At 43.4% G+C, this 20,299-nt stretch overlaps 2 protein-coding genes across 2 annotated transcripts in view; one reads left to right on the top strand and one right to left on the bottom strand.

Annotated features, from left to right (window-relative positions):
* Positions 1 to 20,299, bottom strand: part of lrrk2 (leucine-rich repeat kinase 2) — a 99,068-nt gene that overhangs the window by 43,699 nt on the left and 35,070 nt on the right. The window contains exons 12-20 of the mRNA XM_061924746.1: positions 19,049 to 19,303; positions 17,120 to 17,247; positions 12,513 to 12,657; positions 12,302 to 12,441; positions 8,675 to 8,806; positions 8,011 to 8,181; positions 7,687 to 7,951; positions 7,435 to 7,620; positions 7,256 to 7,359 (exon numbers count right to left, since the gene is read on the bottom strand). Coding sequence (XP_061780730.1) covers positions 7,256 to 7,359; positions 7,435 to 7,620; positions 7,687 to 7,951; positions 8,011 to 8,181; positions 8,675 to 8,806; positions 12,302 to 12,441; positions 12,513 to 12,657; positions 17,120 to 17,247; positions 19,049 to 19,303 — 1,526 coding nt within the window. The remainder of the gene's footprint in view (positions 1 to 7,255; positions 7,360 to 7,434; positions 7,621 to 7,686; positions 7,952 to 8,010; positions 8,182 to 8,674; positions 8,807 to 12,301; positions 12,442 to 12,512; positions 12,658 to 17,119; positions 17,248 to 19,048; positions 19,304 to 20,299) is intronic.
* On the top strand, positions 2,216 to 6,503 carry LOC140676700 (uncharacterized). The gene is made up of 4 exons (XM_072911826.1): positions 2,216 to 2,437; positions 2,515 to 2,703; positions 5,761 to 6,171; positions 6,474 to 6,503. The coding sequence occupies exons 1-4, from the start codon at positions 2,216 to 2,218 to the stop codon at positions 6,501 to 6,503; spliced, it is 852 nt and encodes a 283-aa protein (XP_072767927.1).

Raw genomic sequence — 20,299 nt, 5'->3', positions numbered from 1 at the left:
CTCATGACCATAGGTGAGGTTGGGAACGTAGATCGACCGGTAAATTGAGAGCTTTGCCTTCCGGCTCAGCTCCTTCTTCACCACAACGGATCGATACAGCGTCCGCATTACTGAAGACGCCGCACCGATCCGCCTGTCGATCTCACGATCCACTCTTCCCCCACTCGTGAACAAGACTCCTAGGTAAATGAACTCCTCCACTTGGGGCAGGGTCTCCTCCCCACCCGGAGATGGCACTCCACCCTTTTACGGGCAAGAACCATGGACTCGGACTTGGAGGTGCTGATTCTCATCCCAGTCGCTTCACACTCGGCTGCGAACCGATCCAGTGAGAGCTGAAGATCCTGGCCAGATGAAGCCATCAGGACCACATCATCTGCAAAAAGCAGAGACCTAATCCTGCAGCCACCAAACCGGATCCCCTCAACGCCTTGACTGCGCCAAGAAATTCTGTCCATAAAAGTTATGAACAGAATCGGTGACAAAGGGCAAGCCTTGGCGGAGTCCAACCCTCACTGGAAACGTGTCCGACTTACTGCCGGCAATGCGGACCAAGCTCTGACATTGATCCTGATTGCAGCAATATATATATATTGCTGCAATATAAGTGTGAGGGGCGTGGCCTGCGGACCTGCAGCGAGGCGGGACGTGTCGGGACCGGCTTCGAGATTAGCGACAGGTGAGTGGATGACACAGCTGAGTGTGTTTGTCTGATCACCTGTCCCTCTGTTAAAAGCAGCAGTCGGGAAGAAGAGAGGAGGTGGAGCACGAGCGAGAGCGAGAGCGAGACAGACGAGAAAGACATTTGCTGAAAAGCACGAAAAGACTGAAAATAAAACCTTGTTCGAAACCCTGAACACTGCTGTCATGTCCGTGGTTGGTGGTCAGAAGAACCCGGTGGAACCAGACTTCCACAATAAGGTTTGACTCTCTTCCGTGGCGCCAAACGGAGCGACTTCCATGATATGGACACACGCACCCATGGACTAATACCACATATCCACCCCAACCCTTCGCCACTTCATCCCCACAGTACAATGGGCAACGGAGCTGAGCCCCTGGTGGCTGCAACTTCGGGGCGGGATGGCCTCCCCGTTGCAGTACTCGAGCTTCGTGGTTTGTAATATGTGCTCATATGTGCTTATGTTGCTTCAGGTTTTTTTCTCGTCTTAAACAGAAAAGTGTCACGACGGGTGTTTCGCAGCTTTCTGCAGGGTTCGTTCTCCCGAAATGCAGACGGACCACTCAGGTAAAAACATGATTTATTCCTCAAAATACCAAAGTAGTACAAACAAAACGGAACACAAGGCACTTGGAGCTAAAGCTAACACTTAGCATAGACTATGGACAAGGAATACTCACGAAACTGTGGCATGAAACAAACAAATCTTACGTAGACAAGGCATGAAGCAAACTATGACGCCAGACCGAGTGTGGCGAGCGACGTGAATAAATCGTCATGTCTGTGTAATCATGTTTTGTTTTAGTCATTGTGAGGGGCGTGGCCTGCGGACCTGCAGCGAGGCGGGACGTGTCGGGACCGGCTTCGAGATTAGCGACAGGTGAGTGGATGACACAGCTGAGTGTGTTTGTCTGATCACCTGTCGCTCTGTTAAAAGCAGCAGTCGGGAAGAAGAGAGGAGGTGGAGCACGAGCGAGAGCGAGAGCGAGACAGACGAGAAAGACATTTGCTGAAAAGCACGAAAAGACTGAAAATAAAACCTTGTTCAAAACCCTGAACACTGCTGTCATGTCCGTGGTTGGTGGTCAGAAGAACCCGGTGGAACCAGACTTCCACAATTTGGCGCCCAACTCGGCTGGACCACCGGAGGCCGGGGAAGACGACACCCTGACGGCTCTCGCGGGAGCGCTCTCTGAGCTGGCAGCGACCACCCGCCAACAGTGCCAGGTCCTGCGGGCGTTAGCGGACCAGGGGGGCGGCGCACTGTCAGTGCCGACGACCGTCACCATCCCCCGCATGGGAGAAAAAGAAGATCCCCATGCCTTTTTGGACATTTTTGCGGCCACGGCGAGAGCATGCGCGTGGCCGGAAGAAGAGTGGGGGGTGCGGCTCTTGCCGCTCTTGACGGGGGAGGCGCAGCGTGCGGCGCTCAGCCTGCCGGCGCCCTCCAGAGTGCGCTTTGAGGACCTGAGGAGGGCGGTGCTGGACCGGACGGGAGGCACCGCCGAAGATTGCCGATGACGGTTCCGGTCCATGCGTCTGGGGAAGGAGGACCGGCCATTCGCCTTTGGCCAGCGGCTCCAGGAGGCGGCGACGCGCTTGCTGCAGCCGGGAGAGGGAGATGGCCGACTGCTGGACCAGATCGTACTGGAGCAGTTTGTGGAGGCGATCCCGACGCGGACGGCGAACTGGATCCGGTACCACCGGCCCCGGGACCTCGCAGCAGCGGTGACCCTCGCCGAGAACCACCTGGCTGTCCACCGCGAGGAGAGAGAACGACACAAATTCCCCACTTTTTCCCACGTGACCCTCCCTCTACTCTGTCTCCGCAGGTCCCGGCTGCTGCTTCCAGAACATCTCCCGCGCAGACGGCCCCTCAAACGCTTGGGCAGGCGTGCTGGAGGCGTGGGCGGCCCGGTCGCGCGCGTCACGGACCTCCGCAGGTGGAGGTGGGGCGCGTGAGCCGGGTGGCCGCTCCTTCAGTGCCCTCCCCCGGCCCGGGGGAGACGTACGGTATGAAGGTAACGATACAGGGGAGTACATACCAGGCGATGGTGGATTCGGGCTACGGGCAGACCATGATCCACCAGAACCTGGTTCGACCCGGGGCTTTGAGGCAGGCAACACGGCTAAAAATCAGGTGTGTTCATGGGGATGTGCACGAGTACCCTATGGTGCCAGTAGAAATTTGGTATGAGGGCCAAATGCATAGGGTCGAGGTAGCTGTAAGTATGCACCTCTCGCACCCCGTAATCTTGGGCACAAATTGGCCGGGGTTTAACCATTTACTGACACAATGTGTGGGGGTGCGTTCACGGACCGTAGGAAAGGGGAGCATCCGCGCGGTTCTCAGTGGTGACGCGGGTCCGTCCGATACTGCCGAGCGGGAACCGGTGGGGGCTTCGCGGGAAGCCCCCCTGGCCCCCCACTGGCACCCTATGGAGGATTTTCCGCTCGAGCAGTCTCGCGACGAAACTTTGCGCGCGGCCTGGGACCAGGTGGATTACATCGACGGTCAGCTGGTGCGCCCGGGAGCAGCGCGGGTGTTCCCTCACTTCTCGATTATGAGAGATAGACTATACCGAGTGAGCCGTGACGCTCAGACCGGAGAGGAATCCACCCAATTGTTGGTGCCAAAACGCCGCAGGGAAATTGTTTTCCAGGCGGCGCATTACAATCCCATGGCTGGCCACATGGGGTATAATAAAACACTAAATCGGGTCATGGTCCGATTCTATTGGCCGGGCATCCGGGCAGACGTGCGCCGCTGGTGCGCTGCCTGCCCGGACTGTCAGCTGGTGAACCCGGCGGCCACCCCAAAGGCGCCTTTGCGCCCATTGCCGCTCATGGAGGTCCCCTTCGAAAGAATGGGTATGGACCTCATCGGACCATTCCACCCGAGCACACGGGGATATCGCTTTGTGTTAGTCCTAGTGGATTACGCAACACGCTATCCCGAAGCAGTGCCCCTGCGCTCCATCTCTGCAAAGAGTGTAGCGCAGGCCCTGTTTCAGGTCATCTCCCGAGTTGGAATCCCGAAAGAGATTCTGACTGACCAGGGCACGTCCTTTATGTCACGCACGATAAAGGAACTGTACGGATTATTGGGAATTAAAGCGATCCGCACCAGCGTATACCATCCACAAACAGATGGGCTGGTGGAGAGATTGAATAAAACGCTGAAAACCATGATCCGTAAGTTTACACATAAGGACAAACCAAATGATAAATAATAAATAAATATAAATGGGTTGTACTTGTATAGCGCTTTTCTACCTTCAAGGTACTCAAAGCGCTTTGACACTACTTCCACATTTACCCATTCACACACACATTCACACACTGATGGAGGGAGCTGCCATGCAAGGCGCTAACCAGCACCCATCAGGAGCAAGGGTGAAGTGTCTTGCTCAGGACACAACAGACATGACGAGGTTGGTACTAGGTGGGGATTGAACCAGGGACCCTCGGGTCGCGCACGGCCATTCTTCCACTGCGCCACGCCGTTGGGATAAATGGCTGGATCCCCTACTGTTTGCGATGCGGGAGGTACCTCAGGCCTCCACAGGCTTTGCGCCTTTTGAGTTACTATACGGCAGGAAACCGCGTGGAGTATTGGACGTAATTAAGGAAAGCTGGGAGGAGGGGCCAAGCTCCAGCAAAAACGAAATTCAATACGTCATGGACATGCGAGCAAAACTCCACACGGTGGGGCACTTGTCACGCGAGAATTTGCTCCGTGCCCAGGAACGTCAGCAGCGCACGTATAACAGGGGGACTCAGCTTAGAAAATTTTCACCGGGAGAAAAAGTGCTTATATTACTCCCCACATCCAGCTCGAAATTACTTGCGCGCTGGCAAGGACCCTTCGAGGTCACTACGAGGTCCAGCGCTCGGACCGGGGCGGAGCCACCCAAATTTATCATATAAACCTCCTGAAAGCATGGAAGGAGGCGGAGCCTGTTTCCATGGTAACGGTGGTTAAGGAGGAGGGGGAGTTCGGGCCGGAGGTCCCGCGCGCTGGTCCGCCCTTTCCCCTCCTCTGTGACGATCAGCTCACGTTAGCGCAGAGAGCGGATGTTGCTAAACTGCAGCAGCGCTTCTCTGATGTGTTCTCCCCTCGGCCCGGGCGCACGAACCTCATCCAGCATCATATTGAGACCAGCCCGGGTGTTACGGTGCGGTCTCGGCCCTACAGGCTCCCCGAACACAAACGCAAAGTAGTTCGGGAGGAATTAAAATCCATGCTGGAGTTGGGGGTAATAGAAGAATCCCACAGCGCGTGGTGCAGTCCCATTGTTCTGGTAGGGAAGAAGGATGGGTCTGTGCGGTTCTGTGTGGATTACCGCAAGGTGAACGAAATTTCACGTTTTGACGCGTACCCAATGCCTCGGGTCGACGAGCTCCTGGATCGGCTGGGTGCTGCTCGGTTCTTCACGACACTGGATTTAACCAAGGGCTACTGGCAGATTCCCTTGTCACCAGAGTCCAGGGAAAAAACGGCCTTTTCCACTCCGGAAGGTTTGTACCAATTTGTGTCACTTCCGTTTGGCTTGTTCGGTGCGCCCGCCACGTTCCAGCGCCTCATGGACCGTGTGCTGCGACCCCACGCTGCATACGCTGCGGCCTACCTGGATGATGTCATCATCCAGAGTAGCGGCTGGGATGAACACATGCGGCGGGTGGGGGCAGTGCTCGAGTGCCTGAGACAGGCAGGGCTCACCGCCAACCCGGCGAAGTGTGCAGTTGGCCGGAGGGAAGTACAGTATCTGGGGTACCACTTGGGAGGAGGGCAGGTGCGGCCGCAGGTAGATAAAACAGCGGCAATTGCGACCTGCCCAAACCCCAAGACGAAAAAAGAGGTGAGGCAGTTTTTGGGTCTGGCGGGTTACTACCGGAGGTTTATCCCCCGGTTTGCGGACCTTACCAGCCCAATAACTGACCTCACCCGAAAGGGTGCTCCAGATCTGGTCCAGTGGACGGAGCAGTGCCAGCAGGCGTTTGAGAGGGTTAAGAAGGCCCTCTGCGAGGAGCCGGTCCTGCACATGCCTGATTTTTCTCTCCCGTTTTGTCTGCAGGCTGACGCGTCGGGCAGAGGACTGGGAGCGGTTTTGTCCCAGCAGGTGGAGGGCGTCGACCGACCCATTCTCTACATCAGCCGGAAGCTGTCCGAAAGGGAGGCAAGGTACAGCACAGTGGAGAGGGAGTGCCTCGCCATCAGGTGGGCGGTCGGGGCCCTCCGATACTACCTCCTGGGGCGCTCATTCAGCCTCTGCTCGGACCACAAACCCCTCCAGTGGCTCCACCGCATGAAAGATGCCAACGCGCGGATCACCCGTTGGTATCTAGCTTTGCAACCCTACAACTTCAGAGTGATTCACAGACCGGGGGCACAGATGGCTGTGGCCGACTTCCTTTCCCGCTCCCTCACTGGGGGGGGGGGAGTGGGCGCGGCCGGACGGCGCCCCGGCCTGAGTCTGGCGGTGGAGGTATGTGAGGGGCGTGGCCTGCGGACCTGCAGCGAGGCGGGACGTGTCGGGACCGGCTTCGAGATTAGCGACAGGTGAGTGGATGACACAGCTGAGTGTGTTTGTCTGATCACCTGTCGCTCTGTTAAAAGCAGCAGTCGGGAAGAAGAGAGGAGGTGGAGCACGAGCGAGAGCGAGAGCGAGACAGACGAGAAAGACATTTGCTGAAAAGCACGAAAAGACTGAAAATAAAACCTTGTTCAAAACCCTGAACACTGCTGTCATGTCCGTGGTTGGTGGTCAGAAGAACCCGGTGGAACCAGACTTCCACAGTCATGTTTTGTTTTGTTTAGTTATTGAACTCTTTAGTTTCTGGCTTTTCACTCCCTTGTCTTGTTTCCATGATTACCCATTAGTTTCACCTGTTCCACGTTTGGACTCATTGTGCACTCTTGTTTGTCACCATAGCAACCCATTAGTTTTCACCTGTCACGTCACGCACCTGTTTCACGTTTTGAGTCACGCACCTGTTTTCGTTAATCATGTCTGTAGTATTTAAGTTCATTATTTTCAGTTTGTCTTTCTGGTGACATCCCGCATTTATGCTTCTGCACACTCTCCACACACCTTTAAGACCCTTGCTGCTCTTTTTTCATGCCGGTTCCATGCCAAGTAAGTTTTTGTTTATTAAGCCACAGTTAGTGTTTTTTGTTGTTCATAGTTTCTGCCTTTGTGCAAGTATTTGTTTTCATAGCCAAGTCGTTTCTCCGCCACTGTGCGCGCTTTTCGTTTGTACTTTTTTTTGTAGTTATAGTGTTTAAATAAATCATGTATTTACCTTCACGCCATGACCAGTCCAGCTTTACTTGCATCTCGGGAAAACAAACACACCATAGTCCACGTCCTGACATAAATAGCTCTCTGATTAGTGCTCGGCAGCAGGTGAACCTGCCGAACACTAATCAGAGGCAGGTGAAACCAATTAGCACCCATGGTAACCAAAGCAAACCCAAAAGTGCACAAAACAGGAACTCAGGGAGTCCAAAACTAACAGAACATAACAAAAACATGGATCATGACAAAAAGGGAGAGCAAAAGGAGGTACCTCTGCACTGGCATGTCTGCGACGTCCCTGCTTCCTTTTGAAGGAGCCTCCCCTCAGCTCCTCTGTCGAATTATTTCGAGGCGTCCCTGTCAGTGAGTCGCTTCCTAGAAAAGAAAAGAAGACTTGGAAAAAGCTAGTCACCTTACTTTGCAGCGTCTGTTCCCTAAGACGACGCCTACCATCACTCTCCATTTCGTCGAGGAAGAGGCCTTCATCCAGTGAGACGAAGCTGAAGCTGGAGTCGTCACTCTCATCCGAAATGTAGCCAGACGTCAGGCAGGGTTCACCCAGAAACCGGAGAGGACCGCCCGAGGTCTTGGAGCGCTGTAACGAATGGATGTACCGGGCCAAACTGGCTCCTCGACCTTGGGGACAAACAATGGAGGAACTAGTTTTGTCCTGTGGTTTGTTGAACGCAAGATGTTCCTCACTGTTGCTGTGGCGCAGACTGTGCGCTCTGCCGCGCTCGGCCAGCAGGGGGCAGAGCCAGGAGGCGTCCAGGCGGCCCAGGCGGAATCCTCCGAGGCACAGGGCGTTGTTGTTGAGGTCCAGGCCCAGGCGGCCCAGCAGCCGGATGACTGTCGGCCCATCACCTCGCTTCACGCTCACCGCCAGAGCCCGGCGGAGGTGCTGCTCGTGGGCGCCCTGACTGAGCAGCAGCTCCACCAGCTCCAGAGGTCCTCCTTTCTCACACACCTAAGAAACACAGCGACGTTGCCAATGCCTTGAAACACTTTCTTCCCTGCGCTACAAACCTGATAGATGAGAGACTCAGCTTTGGTCTTCTTATTGACGTCGGCGCCGAGCTCGATAAGACACTCGGCCATCACCGTGTCGCCGTCCTCGCACGCCTTCTCCAGCATGCGGTAGTGCAGCTCGGGGTTGGAGCACATCCTGGACAGAGCCAAGCACACGGACCTACGCAGCTGAGGGCACAGAGGGTGGATTTCAGCGTCGCTCGGATTCAGGCATAGAGGTTGTCGGAGGCAGATATTTACATATATCCGAATTTTAGTGTTACTTATTTTCTTTCATAGTCATATTTGAAAACAGCTCGTGTTTTCCATTTATTCTCTTTCTGTTTCTCTGCAAGTAAACTGTGTGTTAACCTTGAATTCTTTGGAATGTGTTTTGACTAGCATGTGTTTTGACTAGATAGAGGGGAGAGGAGAGAGGGTTTTGGGGTCGGGAAGACAGACCATTTTGGCGGCGAGATAGAATGTTCTATGCTGGACTGGTCTCAAATGTATATCTGCAAAGCTTTGCCAATATATTACAAAATACCTATTCTGTCTCTGGTGGTTTTTCAACTCAGCTTTAAGTGTCGTAAAGAGCTTGGGAGCGACTTGTGACTTGAATTCCCTGGGAGGAACAACTGGTCCAAACGCAACAAGGTGTAGGAGGTCCCCTCATCCATACCGTGTTCCTGCTGTGGTCGGAGATATCGGACTCTCGGAGGTGTTGGAAGATTTGCCTGTCAAAGTCTTCTCTCTGAAGCTCAATGGCCGCCCCTGAGCAGGCGTCCAGCATCCTCAAAGCCACCTGGAAACACTGCATGCATAGGCGGGGTTAGCGATGCCGCCTCACAGCAAGAAGAACGAGAACAAGTCGAGAACAGAGGGGCCCAAACTTGTTTCTCTGAAACCCCCAGAATGACATTTCAAAGGATGCGGGGGCCATTCGGGTAGTTTTCACTTTCAAAACTAGTAAAATATGTAGATTTTTTTATATAGCGAATGCAATTTCGGTAGACTTTTTGTCACACCGCGGTGAGGGATGTCTTGTCTTGGTTTTTTCTGTCTTGTGATGTGCATGTTTTAGTTTGAAAAGTAACTCTCCTCTCGTTTCAGGTCACTTGCCCTTCCTTTTGTGTCATCAGTCTGACGTCATCCCGATTCCCTGATTGTTTCCACCTGTTCCCTAATACCATCATGTGTCTTATAAGCCCACTCCTTCCTTTGTTCTGTGCCAGATTGTTTCGTTTATTCGTGCTCTCTAGCATCCATGTTCCTGTCCATGCCTCGTCTTGTGATTAAGTTCCTTGATCTTGAATCCCTTCGTTACTATTTTGAGTTTTTCCTTTCTTCCTCCTCAGCAGAGTGATTTTTTGTTATTTAGTATATTCAGCCGAAGTGGTGAGTTTCAGTTATTTTTCATTCTTTCCTCAAATTTTTGAGTGACTATTTTTGTTAATACTTTATTAGATTAGTTAGTGTAGAAATTTTCATAGCTATTTGTTTCTTCCTCCTGTTGGAGCGTTTTCTGTTTATACATTTTATAGCATATACGGCGCCAATTATAGATCGTCTTTGCTTTTGTGTTTTCCTCCGTTCGGAGTGATTTTTGGTTGTTCCTATTTTTTTTGGAACCTTTTTGCCGATTAGTTTTTGGTTAACATAGATATTGTAATCCTTGACTTTGGAGGTGAAAGGAAGCTGTCAAAATAAAAGCCTGTCTAAATTCCCTACTCTGCATCTGAGTCCTATCCTTTTACCAAGCCTGACACTTTTCATGTGAATGCTGAAGAGCCAAAGCTGCACTGAAATGCTAACAGTTAGAACGCTGGCCAGATAGCATGAAATAACAAAAATCATGAGCAAAATTTGCTAAAAAAGCTAGCATGTAGGGGTGTGGGAGAAAATCGATTCGAATTTGAATCGTGATTCTCACGTTGTGCGATTCAGAATCGATTTTAAAAAAATTTAAATCGATTTTTAATTGTATTTAATTGTATTTAATTTTTTAATTTTTTAATTTTTTTAATTAATCAATCCAACAAAACAATACACAGCAAAACCATAACAATGCGATCCAATTCCAAAACCAAACCCGACCCAGCAACACTCAGAACTGCAATAAACAGAGCAATTGAGAGGAGACACAAACACGACACAGAACAAACCAAAAGTAGTGAAACAAAAATTAATATTATCAACAACAGTATCAATATTAGTTCCAATTTCAACATAGCAGTGATTAAAAATCCCTCATTGACATTATCATTAGACATTTATAAAAATAAAAAATAAAAATTTAACAATAGTGGCTTACACTTGCATCGCATTTCATAAGCTTGACAACACATTGTGTCCAATATTTTCACAAAGATAAAATAAGTCATATTTTTGGTTCATTTAATAGTTAAAACAAATTTACATTATTGCAATCAGTTGATAAAACATTGTCCTTTACAATTATAAAAGCTTTTTACAAAAATCTACTACTCTGCTTGCATGTCAGCAGACTGGGGTAGATCCTGCTGAAATCTTATGTATTGAATGAATAGAGAATCGTTTTGAATCGGGAAAATATTGTTTTTGAATCAAGAATCGCGTTGTATCGAAAAAAAATCGATTTTGAATCGAATCGTGACCCCAAGAATCGATATTGAATCGAATCGTGGGACACCCAAAGATTTGCAGGCCTACTAGGATGCTAACAGTACATGCTAATAATTGCATGCCCTTAAAAAAGATCCAAATACCTCCATTAAGGTTTTATATACATGATGTAAGTATATATGTAATGTAGTAACATTTATAATAACATTTAATATTTACATATTTTGATCATTTTAAGCATAATTTCAAAAACGCATCACGTTTTCTTTTTTCCAACAACATCACTGATTATTACTCACTGCAGACTGCAGAGAGACAACAAACATACTAAAACATCACTTACTGTACAATATCTGCTGTCATTAGGATGCCGACTGCTAGGATGTTCATATATTCCCATTTAACCCTTGTGTAATGTTCATATTGTTGTTACTTTTATGTTAAAATACTGAACAGATGTTTATTTGGATAAGGTGAACATCTGTTTAGTATTGTAACATAAAAGTGTTTGATTGTGAGGCATTAAAAGCTACAAAATGCAACGGGTCCATCAGACCCACAAACGCTGGCTGAGTAACAACAATATGAACGTTGTACGGAAAATTTCTGTGCCAGTTTCTGCATGCCACAGGGATTCTTCTTTTGTGGTTCTGCACTTACGGTTCCCAAATAAGGTTGCAACATTGTTTGTCAACACTGTCTGCTCTCATTTTCTCGCACATTTTACCCTCTGATGTTCTGTGTACCTACACTCTGTCCTCCTCCTGTCTAGGCCTGCTTTTTGTGTGTGTGTGTGTGTGTGTGTGTGTGTGTGTGTGTGTGTGTGTGTGTGTGTGTGTGTGTGTGTGTGTGTGTGTGTGTGTGTGTGTGTGTGGTACACAGAACATCAATTTCCACACTTCTATTAGCCCCGGGTCCAGTGGACCCGGACATCTTATATGTAATAGAAATGTGTAGGGGGGGGTGTATGGCGTGTGGTTATTAAATATTTATTCTGATATATGTTCTTCACAGAAAATGAGCCAAAGTCAGTGAGTCTCAGTATGAAAAATTAATTAATTGTATCATTTTGCTTTTAATAAAAAATTAAAACGGGTCCCACAGACCCGAACACCACACAAGGGTTAAATGAAGAAATACTCATAATCCTCGCCAAGAAAAGGGGGGTGGGACCAAGCATCTTTTTGTGTCGTTCCTGCCATTTCCGGGTCTAAATTGTCTGTCAAAGTGTACCAACTTGTCGCAATACCTACTCAGACTCCTACTATCCAGGTGAGAGGCATGATTTATGATCTAGAATGAAGTTTGACGAGCAAGGAAGCGGCAGAACAGTCGATGATGATCACGTCGAAGCTATAAATAATCTGTCTGCGTAAGCACTTATAATAACATCACTAATACTTGTTAATATTCAAGTCACCACATGTAAATGGAGTATTGTTGGTGCTTTTTGGATGTTTTTTTATTGGGTTTTATGGGCGGAATAGTGGCTACGCTTTTATTTACGAGTTAGAATGCTTTAAAAGAAGTCGTCATGTCTTTCATAAAGATTGTGAACGAACTGCTCATCAGTTTAGTGGATCAGCTTTGCATGCGCTCTTTGTTTTAGTAGACGCAAACCTTTCGTAGATCGGGCCCTTGGGCTTAAAAAGAGACTGAAACTAGTCAAACTTTGAAGTAATGATGTTTGAAGTTATGTGTCCACCTTCAGCAGTAAGTCATAATCCTCCCCGTGCTGGCCCAGCGAGGTGACCAGAACCGAGGCCAGGACCGGAACGATCATCCTGGACAGCTTCTTCTTGGCCACCAGGTAGCTGAGCAAGGTCAGGCCCCAGAAGTGGATCTCTGCCGGAGAGAGAGACTCGTCAAGCGGACTCGTTTTTACGCTCGTCTGGTCCGAGGAGCGGGGGCCTCACCTCGCTCCTGTGGGAACATCTGCAGCGTGTGGAGCGCCGTGTCAATCGCCCCCTGCTGGCAAAGCAAGTCCACAGCGCCGGAGCAGTCCGCCAGGGAGGTGAGAACTTTCAAGCCGCACATCTGGATGTTCGGACACCTGATGAACTAGGTCAGTGGTTCTCAATTAGTTTCTGTCACACTAGAACTTGATACACAACAATATGTGTCATTCTTTTGTTGCGGTATAAAGAGCCTTGTTATCCATGTGAGGTTCTTCAAAGTCCCTGCATGAGAGCCACAGCAAGAATATAATTAGAAACAACTAAATATAGTGCAAGGATTGGCACGGACAATATTAATAGACTAAGCGTGACGTACTCTTCTAATAATTCATTCATTCCCTCAGCATGTCATTTTCATCTGAGGGCTGATGGAAACTAGCATTTCTTTAGTGACAGTACCGCCACACCATCGTATTATATATTATATCATATTAATAAATTACATTTTCCTAATTCTGAGGTTTCTGAATAAGCAACTGTAAATAAAACTTTTGACAATTTTATGAGTTTGTCTATTTTTCTTTCACTACATTTTTTTAGCTAATGAGGGGTAGTGGGAGATTTTGGTAAAAAAACCAAAAAAAAAACAGGCATTGTTCCAAATTAAAGATGCATTAAAGTCAGTGTTGTTATGAATTATTGACCAATTAAAGGTTAAATATTTGGGGTTTTCTCATTATATTTTTGTTTTGTTTTTTTCATTGTTTTTTTTACAAAACGAGCATAAAACATAAAAAAAATATTATATCTATGGATAGGTCTGAAGCTGTTGAAAAATCTAAAGCGTTGAAAGTTTAAAAAAAAAAAAGAAACAAAAAAAAAGACATTGTTCCCAAAAATAGAATGCATCAAAGTCAATGTTGTTATGAATTATTGACCTATTAAAGGCTGGAATTACCTCATTTAAAGTATTCCACTTTGCAACTCGTTTGTGGAAATATTGCATATTCTGTGTTTTTCCCATAATAATTTTTTTTTTTTTTTTTTACAAAACAAACATAAAATATTAAAAAACAACAACATTACAAATATATAAAAACTACATCTACATTTATTTAAATAATAATAAAAAATAATATATGACTAAGTGTGAGTTTTTGTGGAAAAAAATGTGTCATTGTTTCAAAATAATAATGCATTAAAATCAGTGTTGCTATGAATTATTGACCCATTAAAGGCTGTAATTACCTCATCTAAAGTATTCCATTTTGCAACTGATTTTTAACAATATTGCATATTATGTGTTTTTCCCATTGTACATTTTTTTGTCTTTTTTTATATAAAAAAAAGAATGAAAAAAAACCAAAAAAAACATTACAAATATATAAAAACTACATTTACTTTTTTTTTTTTTTTAATTTAAATCACAAATGTAAAGCGTTAGAATGTTTTAAAAAAATACTTTAAAAATATGTATGACAATGTGTGAGTTTTTGGGGAAAAAAACTGTCATCCAAAAAAATGATGCATCAAAATCAGTGTTGTTATGAATTATTGACCTATTAAAGGCTGTAATTACCTCATTTAAAGGATTCCACTTTGCAACTCGCTTTTCGGAAATATTGCATATTTTGTGTTTTTCCCATATTAAAAAAGTTTTTGTTTTTTTTACAAAAAAAGCATAAAACATTTTTTTTTTTTAAAACAACCTGTAAGAAATACTGTATATAAAAACTACATCTACATAAAAAACAAAAAACAAAAAAAAATTAGAGCGTTTAAACATTTTTTTATATGATTTATTTATTTCACTTTTTTAGCATGCCCGGTTTGGAGCTAAAAGGAGGGATAGTGTGAGTTTTTGGAAAAAAAATGTCTTTGTCCCAAAAATACCGCATCAAAATCGGTGTTGTTATGAACTATTGACCAATTAAAGGCTGTAATTACCTCATCTAAATTATTCCACTTTGCAACTCGTCTTTGGAAATATTGCATATTTTGTGTTTTTCCCATAATAAAAAAACATTGCAAATATATAAAACCTACATCTACATTTAAAAAAAACAAAATGTAAGCGTTAAAAGGTTTAAGAAAAATAATATATGACTAAGTGGGAGCTTTTGGGAAAAAAAACTGTCATTGTTTCTAAAATAATAATGCATTAAAATCAGCAATGTTATGAATTACTGACCTATTAAAGGCTGTAATTACCCCATCTAAGTATTCCATTTTGCAACTCTTTTTTAACAATATTGCATATTATGTGTTGTTTTCCATAGTAACATTTTTTGTGTTTTTCAGATTAAAAAAAAAAAGCATGAAAAAAAAACATTTGTAAAAACTACATTTACATTTATAAAAACTACATTTGCATTTTTTTTTAAATAAAAAATGTAAAGCGTTAGAAGGTTTAAAAAAATGATTTAAAAAAAATATATGACAAAGTATATACCGAGGATGTCGTTGTGGCTTGTGCAGCCCTTTGAGACACTTGTGATTTAGGGCTATATAAATAAACATTGATTGATTGATTGATTGAAAGTGTGAGCATTTGATAATGCATCAAAATCAGTGTTGTTTTGAATTATTGACCAATTAAAGGCTGTCATTACCTCATCTAAAGTATTCCACTTTCCAACTAATTTTTGGAAATATTGTATATGTTGTGTTTTTCCCATGATTAAAAAAGGTTGTCTTTTTATCTTTTTTTACAAAAAAAGCATAAAAAACGTTACAAATGTATAAAAACTACATCTACATTAAAAAAAAAAAAGTGTTAAAATATTAAAAAATATATTAATATTAATAAAAATATATTTATTTCACGTTTTTAACATGGCCGTTTTAGAGTGTCATAGTGTGAGTTTTTGGGGAAAAAAACTGTCCTTGTCCCAAAAATACTGCATCAAAATCGGTGTTGTTATGAATTATTGACCAATTAAAGGCTATAATTACCTCATTTAAAGTATTCCACTTTGCAACTCATTTTTGGAAATAGTGCATATTTTGTGTTTTTCCAATAATAAAAAAAGTTGTCTTTTTTTTTTTTTTTTTACAAAAAAAGCATAAAACATTTAAAAAAAAACACATTACAAGTATATAAAAACTATATCTACATTAAAAAAAAAATTTAAGTGTTAAAAGGTTAAAAAAAAAAAATTATAATATATAACTTTTTTTTTTTAATATTGCATATTTTGTGTTTTTTCCATAGTAAAAAAATGTTGTCTTTTTATATAAAAAAAGCATGAAACATGAAAAAAACTTTACAAATAAATATATAAAAATTACATGCACATTTTTTTTTTAAATCAAAAATTTTAAGTGTTATAAGGTTTAAGAAAATAATAATAATTAAAAAAAAGACTAAGTGTGAGTTTTTGCGGAAAAAAAACTGTCATTGTTCCAAAAATAATAATGCATCAGAATTTGTGTTGTTAGGAATTATTGACCAATTAAAGGCTGTAATTACCTCATCTAAGGTATTCCACTTTGTAACTAATTTTTGGATATATTGCATATTTTGTGTTTTTGCCATAGTAAAAAATGTTGTCTTTTTTTTATAAAAAAAAAAAGCATGAAACATAAAAAAAAAAAAAAACATTACAAATGTACAAAAACTACAACTCCATTAAAAAAAATAAAAATAATTCAAAGCATTGAAAGGTTTTAAAAAATTATAAGAAAAATAATATATGACTAAGAGTTTTTTGGGGGGAAAATAAACTGACTTTGTTTCTAAAATAATAATGCATCAAAATTAGTGTTGTTATGAATTATTGACCTATTAAAGGCTGTAAATACCTGATCTAAAGTTGTTCCCCATCATAAAGTAGTTTTTTTAGTTGTGTTTTTTAAAACATTCAAATATATAAAAAGGTTATATCTATGGTTAGGTCAGAAGCTGTTAAAACAAATACAGGGTTAAGAGTCTGTTTTTCGTCGCTTATTAACCTTAACATAGTTTTAAGTTAAGCACACTCAAAGGTTAACAGGCAAGTTAACCGTGTTAAACTGTACACAGAAGTACATAAAAAACACAGTAATAAAAAGATTAAGTTCAAGAATAAATGAAACCACAGCAAAACTGGAAAAGCACTAAGGGAGCGCAGACCTTGACCAGGCCCTATGTGAAAAGTCATGAATCAAGACGGTGATCCGGATAAGCCCCAAAATGTAATCACTTGTTCCTTATCTCGTTTCTGACATTTCCTCCAAATTGAATCAATGCAATTTTAAACTATCTGTAATGGAATGAAAGAATTAGAGGCAACACTCTTGTTAGTTATTAACTGTCATTGTCTCTGTAGGTGTAGGCGGGGCCACGAGCAGTAAAAATGAACTGGATCAGTCTCAAAATGTAATCACATGCTCCTTATCAAATTTGAACTTTTCCTGAAACTTTCATTAAAATCCACCCGTAACGTTTTTCTGTAGCAGAAGAAAAGAAACAGAGTGAATGCTCTTATCTGCTTCTCCTATCTTTGACGCCGCGGGGCCACAATCACACACACACACACACACACACACACACACACACACACACACACACACAAGTTGAGGGTCGTAACGTAAACAATGTTAGCGTTGACATTCAGGATGAAAACACTGCGGGGTGTTGGTACCCTGTTGAGGACCTCCAGGTAGACGGTGTGTGCTCCTTCCACCACACTCTGGTTCTTCAGGACCTTCAGGGACACGTCGGCCATGTCCGGGTCGGCCACAGAGACGCCGTGTTCCCGTAAGCTCCGGTCTGGAAACCATGGACAGACACGTTGTCAAACACTAATGTGGTTAGCGGAGCAGCAGGCTAGGCTAATCACATCTTGACACACATTATACGTAAACCAGAAGGCCTTTTTTTCTCTGCGGAACTAACAAGTTGAACAAGCTACACGCGACATGTTCCCCGCACAAGGAACTTGTTGACTGAAGTATCTTGAATCTGAGGTTATAACAATAAATGAATAGATTAGGTGTCTCCAAACTACAGCCAAATGCAACATCTTCAATTTGGCCCATGAGACACTGCCTTCATTTTAAAAGTCTGACAATTTTGATGCTGCCACTTTTTCACCGTCTAGTAGGTAACGTAACGTGAGTAAGTCAGTTCAATGACCTTGAATTATGCTCAGAGTGTAACCATGCGCAACATTTAGTCGTATTACCCAATGCAAACAACCTTCCCTAGTCATAGTACAAAAATAAATAAATAAACAAAAAATCCAACCAACACAAAATGTCAGCACACATGGTCACACATAACAACCTGCTCACTTAACTTTGTGGATATTATTTTTTTTAAAACATCCAAAAATTCAAAATCACACCCATTTAAATCCATTACAAAGCATGATGGGAAAAATGCAAAACACTCTCCACACTTATCCATGTTTGGTGCACTTTAGCTGCTTGATATTTCTGGTTGAATACAAAACTTTAAACAGGTGGACACGGAAGTAAACAAGGTAGGAGTTTAACGTTCACATAGTCTTAATGTCTAATAATATTAATTATTAATTATATATCCATTATATTATTATAATATGTACACAAATATATATATATATATATATATATATATATATATACACTGTATGTATAGGCTATATCTGTATATATATATATATATATATATATATATATATATGTATATATATATGTGTATATATATATATAGTTACTTTACATGCTGTCGGCTTCTATATATATATATACATATATACATACATATATCTATACATATATACATACATACTTATACATATATAATTACTTTACATGCAGTCGGCTTGTATATATATATATATACATATATACATACATATCTCTATACATATATACATACATACTTATACATATATTGTTACTTTACATGCAGTCGGCTTGTATATGTATAGGCTATATATGTATATACATACAAACATATATATGTATAGTCAAGGTCTCTGTGGTTTAGCCGTTATACAGTGCTCAATACCGGGGTAGAGCGGAATATATGTTAGGTCAGGATAAAACACAAAGGCTATATCATCCCTACAAGCCTGCTCTTTTATAAAATCCCCTGAAGAGCAGGGAAACGTATATATATATATATATATATATATATATATATATATATATATATATATATATATATATATATATATATATATATATAAATATATATGTATACATATATATATACATAAATAAATACACAGACACACACACACACACACACACACATATATATATATATATATATGTATACTATATGTATATGTATGTATATGTATGTGTATGTATATATATATATATATATATATATATATATATATATATATATATATAAATATATATATATATATATACACATACATATACATGTATATACATATACATATAGTATACATATATATACATATACTGTTACTTTACATGCAGTCGACTTGCGGCCCTCGACCAAATTCTTAGCCCAATGCCGCCCCCATGTCAAAAAGTTAGGACACACCTGGAATAGATGATAGTGAACGTGTACATTATATGAAGTATCATTTTAGACTGGACAGTACCAGGACAGAGGAAGACCAGGCTGGCCTGCAGCGCCTCCAGCTGCACCTCGGACTGGAAGTTGTGAATCTTCATGACGCTGAGGATCTGACTCATGGCCATGTTGAGCTCGTCCAGACTGGCCGTCCTCCCCTGGAAGAGGAGGCTGAGCAGTCGGCAGGCGCTGATGGAGACTTCCACGGAGGCCGAGTGTCTCTTCATCATCTCCACCAGGTTGACATGGAGGCCGCCGGCCAGCAGCATGGAGCGCATCTTAGCTGGGGGGAACGGAACAGATATGATGACAGCGTCAGTGTGCAGCCAAAGACGCTAGCAGGGACCAGGTCTGCTTGGACTATAAAGTATAAACTTCACTCCCTGACACTAGAGTGCACCAGTGGGCAGCACCAGGCGGGTTACTTTGGTGCCGTGACCCGGGTTGAGATTTAAGTTCACCGGTGTGTAACGGACGACTCAGGTTTTTTGCTCGTTACCGAGTGCGCTGGCCTCTCTTTGAGTCCTGGGCAGCACCAGGCGGGTTATTTTGGTGCCGTGACCCGGGTTGAGGTTTAACGGTATGAGTGTGTAACAGTAAGCATGTAAATGTCCCTCTCTGACACCTTAAGATTTTACGCTGGACAACTCAGGCTTTGAGCTTGTTGCCTACTGCCAATTGGCAGGTACTACACCAGGCAGGCTACTTTGGTGCCGTGACCCGGGTTGAGGTTTAACGGTGTGAGTTTTTCACAGCAAGCGTGTAAACATCACTCTCTGACACCTTAAGGGTTTGCGCTGGACAACTCAGGTTTTTAGCTTGTTGCCTAGTGCTCTTGCCTCTCAATCAGAATGGCCAAAACTCCAGCCCTGAACACGTTACTTTGGTGCCGTGTCCCGGGTTGAGCTTGAGGTTCACCAGTGTCTAACAGATAATTAGTGTGGGTATAAACTTCACTCCCTGACACCTTAAGAATTTGAGCTGGACAACAGGCTAATGGCTCAGGTTTTTAGCTCGTAACCTAGTGCGCTGGCCTCTCTTTGAGCCCTGGGCAGCACCAGGTGAGTTATTTTGGTGCCGTGACCCGGGTTGAGGTTTAACGGTGTGAGTGTGTAACAGTAAGCATGTAAAAGTCCCTCTCTGACACCTTAAGAGTTTACGCTGTACAACTCAGGCTTTGAGCTCGTTGTTTAGTGCCAATTGGCAGGTACTCGACCAGGCAGGCTACTTTGGTGCCGTGACCCAGGTTGAGATTGAGGTTTACCAGTGTGTAACGGAT

This window comes from Nerophis lumbriciformis, linkage group LG29, assembly GCF_033978685.3.
Source record: "Nerophis lumbriciformis linkage group LG29, RoL_Nlum_v2.1, whole genome shotgun sequence".
Lineage (NCBI taxonomy): Eukaryota > Metazoa > Chordata > Actinopteri > Syngnathiformes > Syngnathidae > Nerophis > Nerophis lumbriciformis.
The sequence above is the reverse complement of the archived record's forward strand: the minus strand, read 5'-3'. Positions and strand labels throughout refer to the sequence as shown.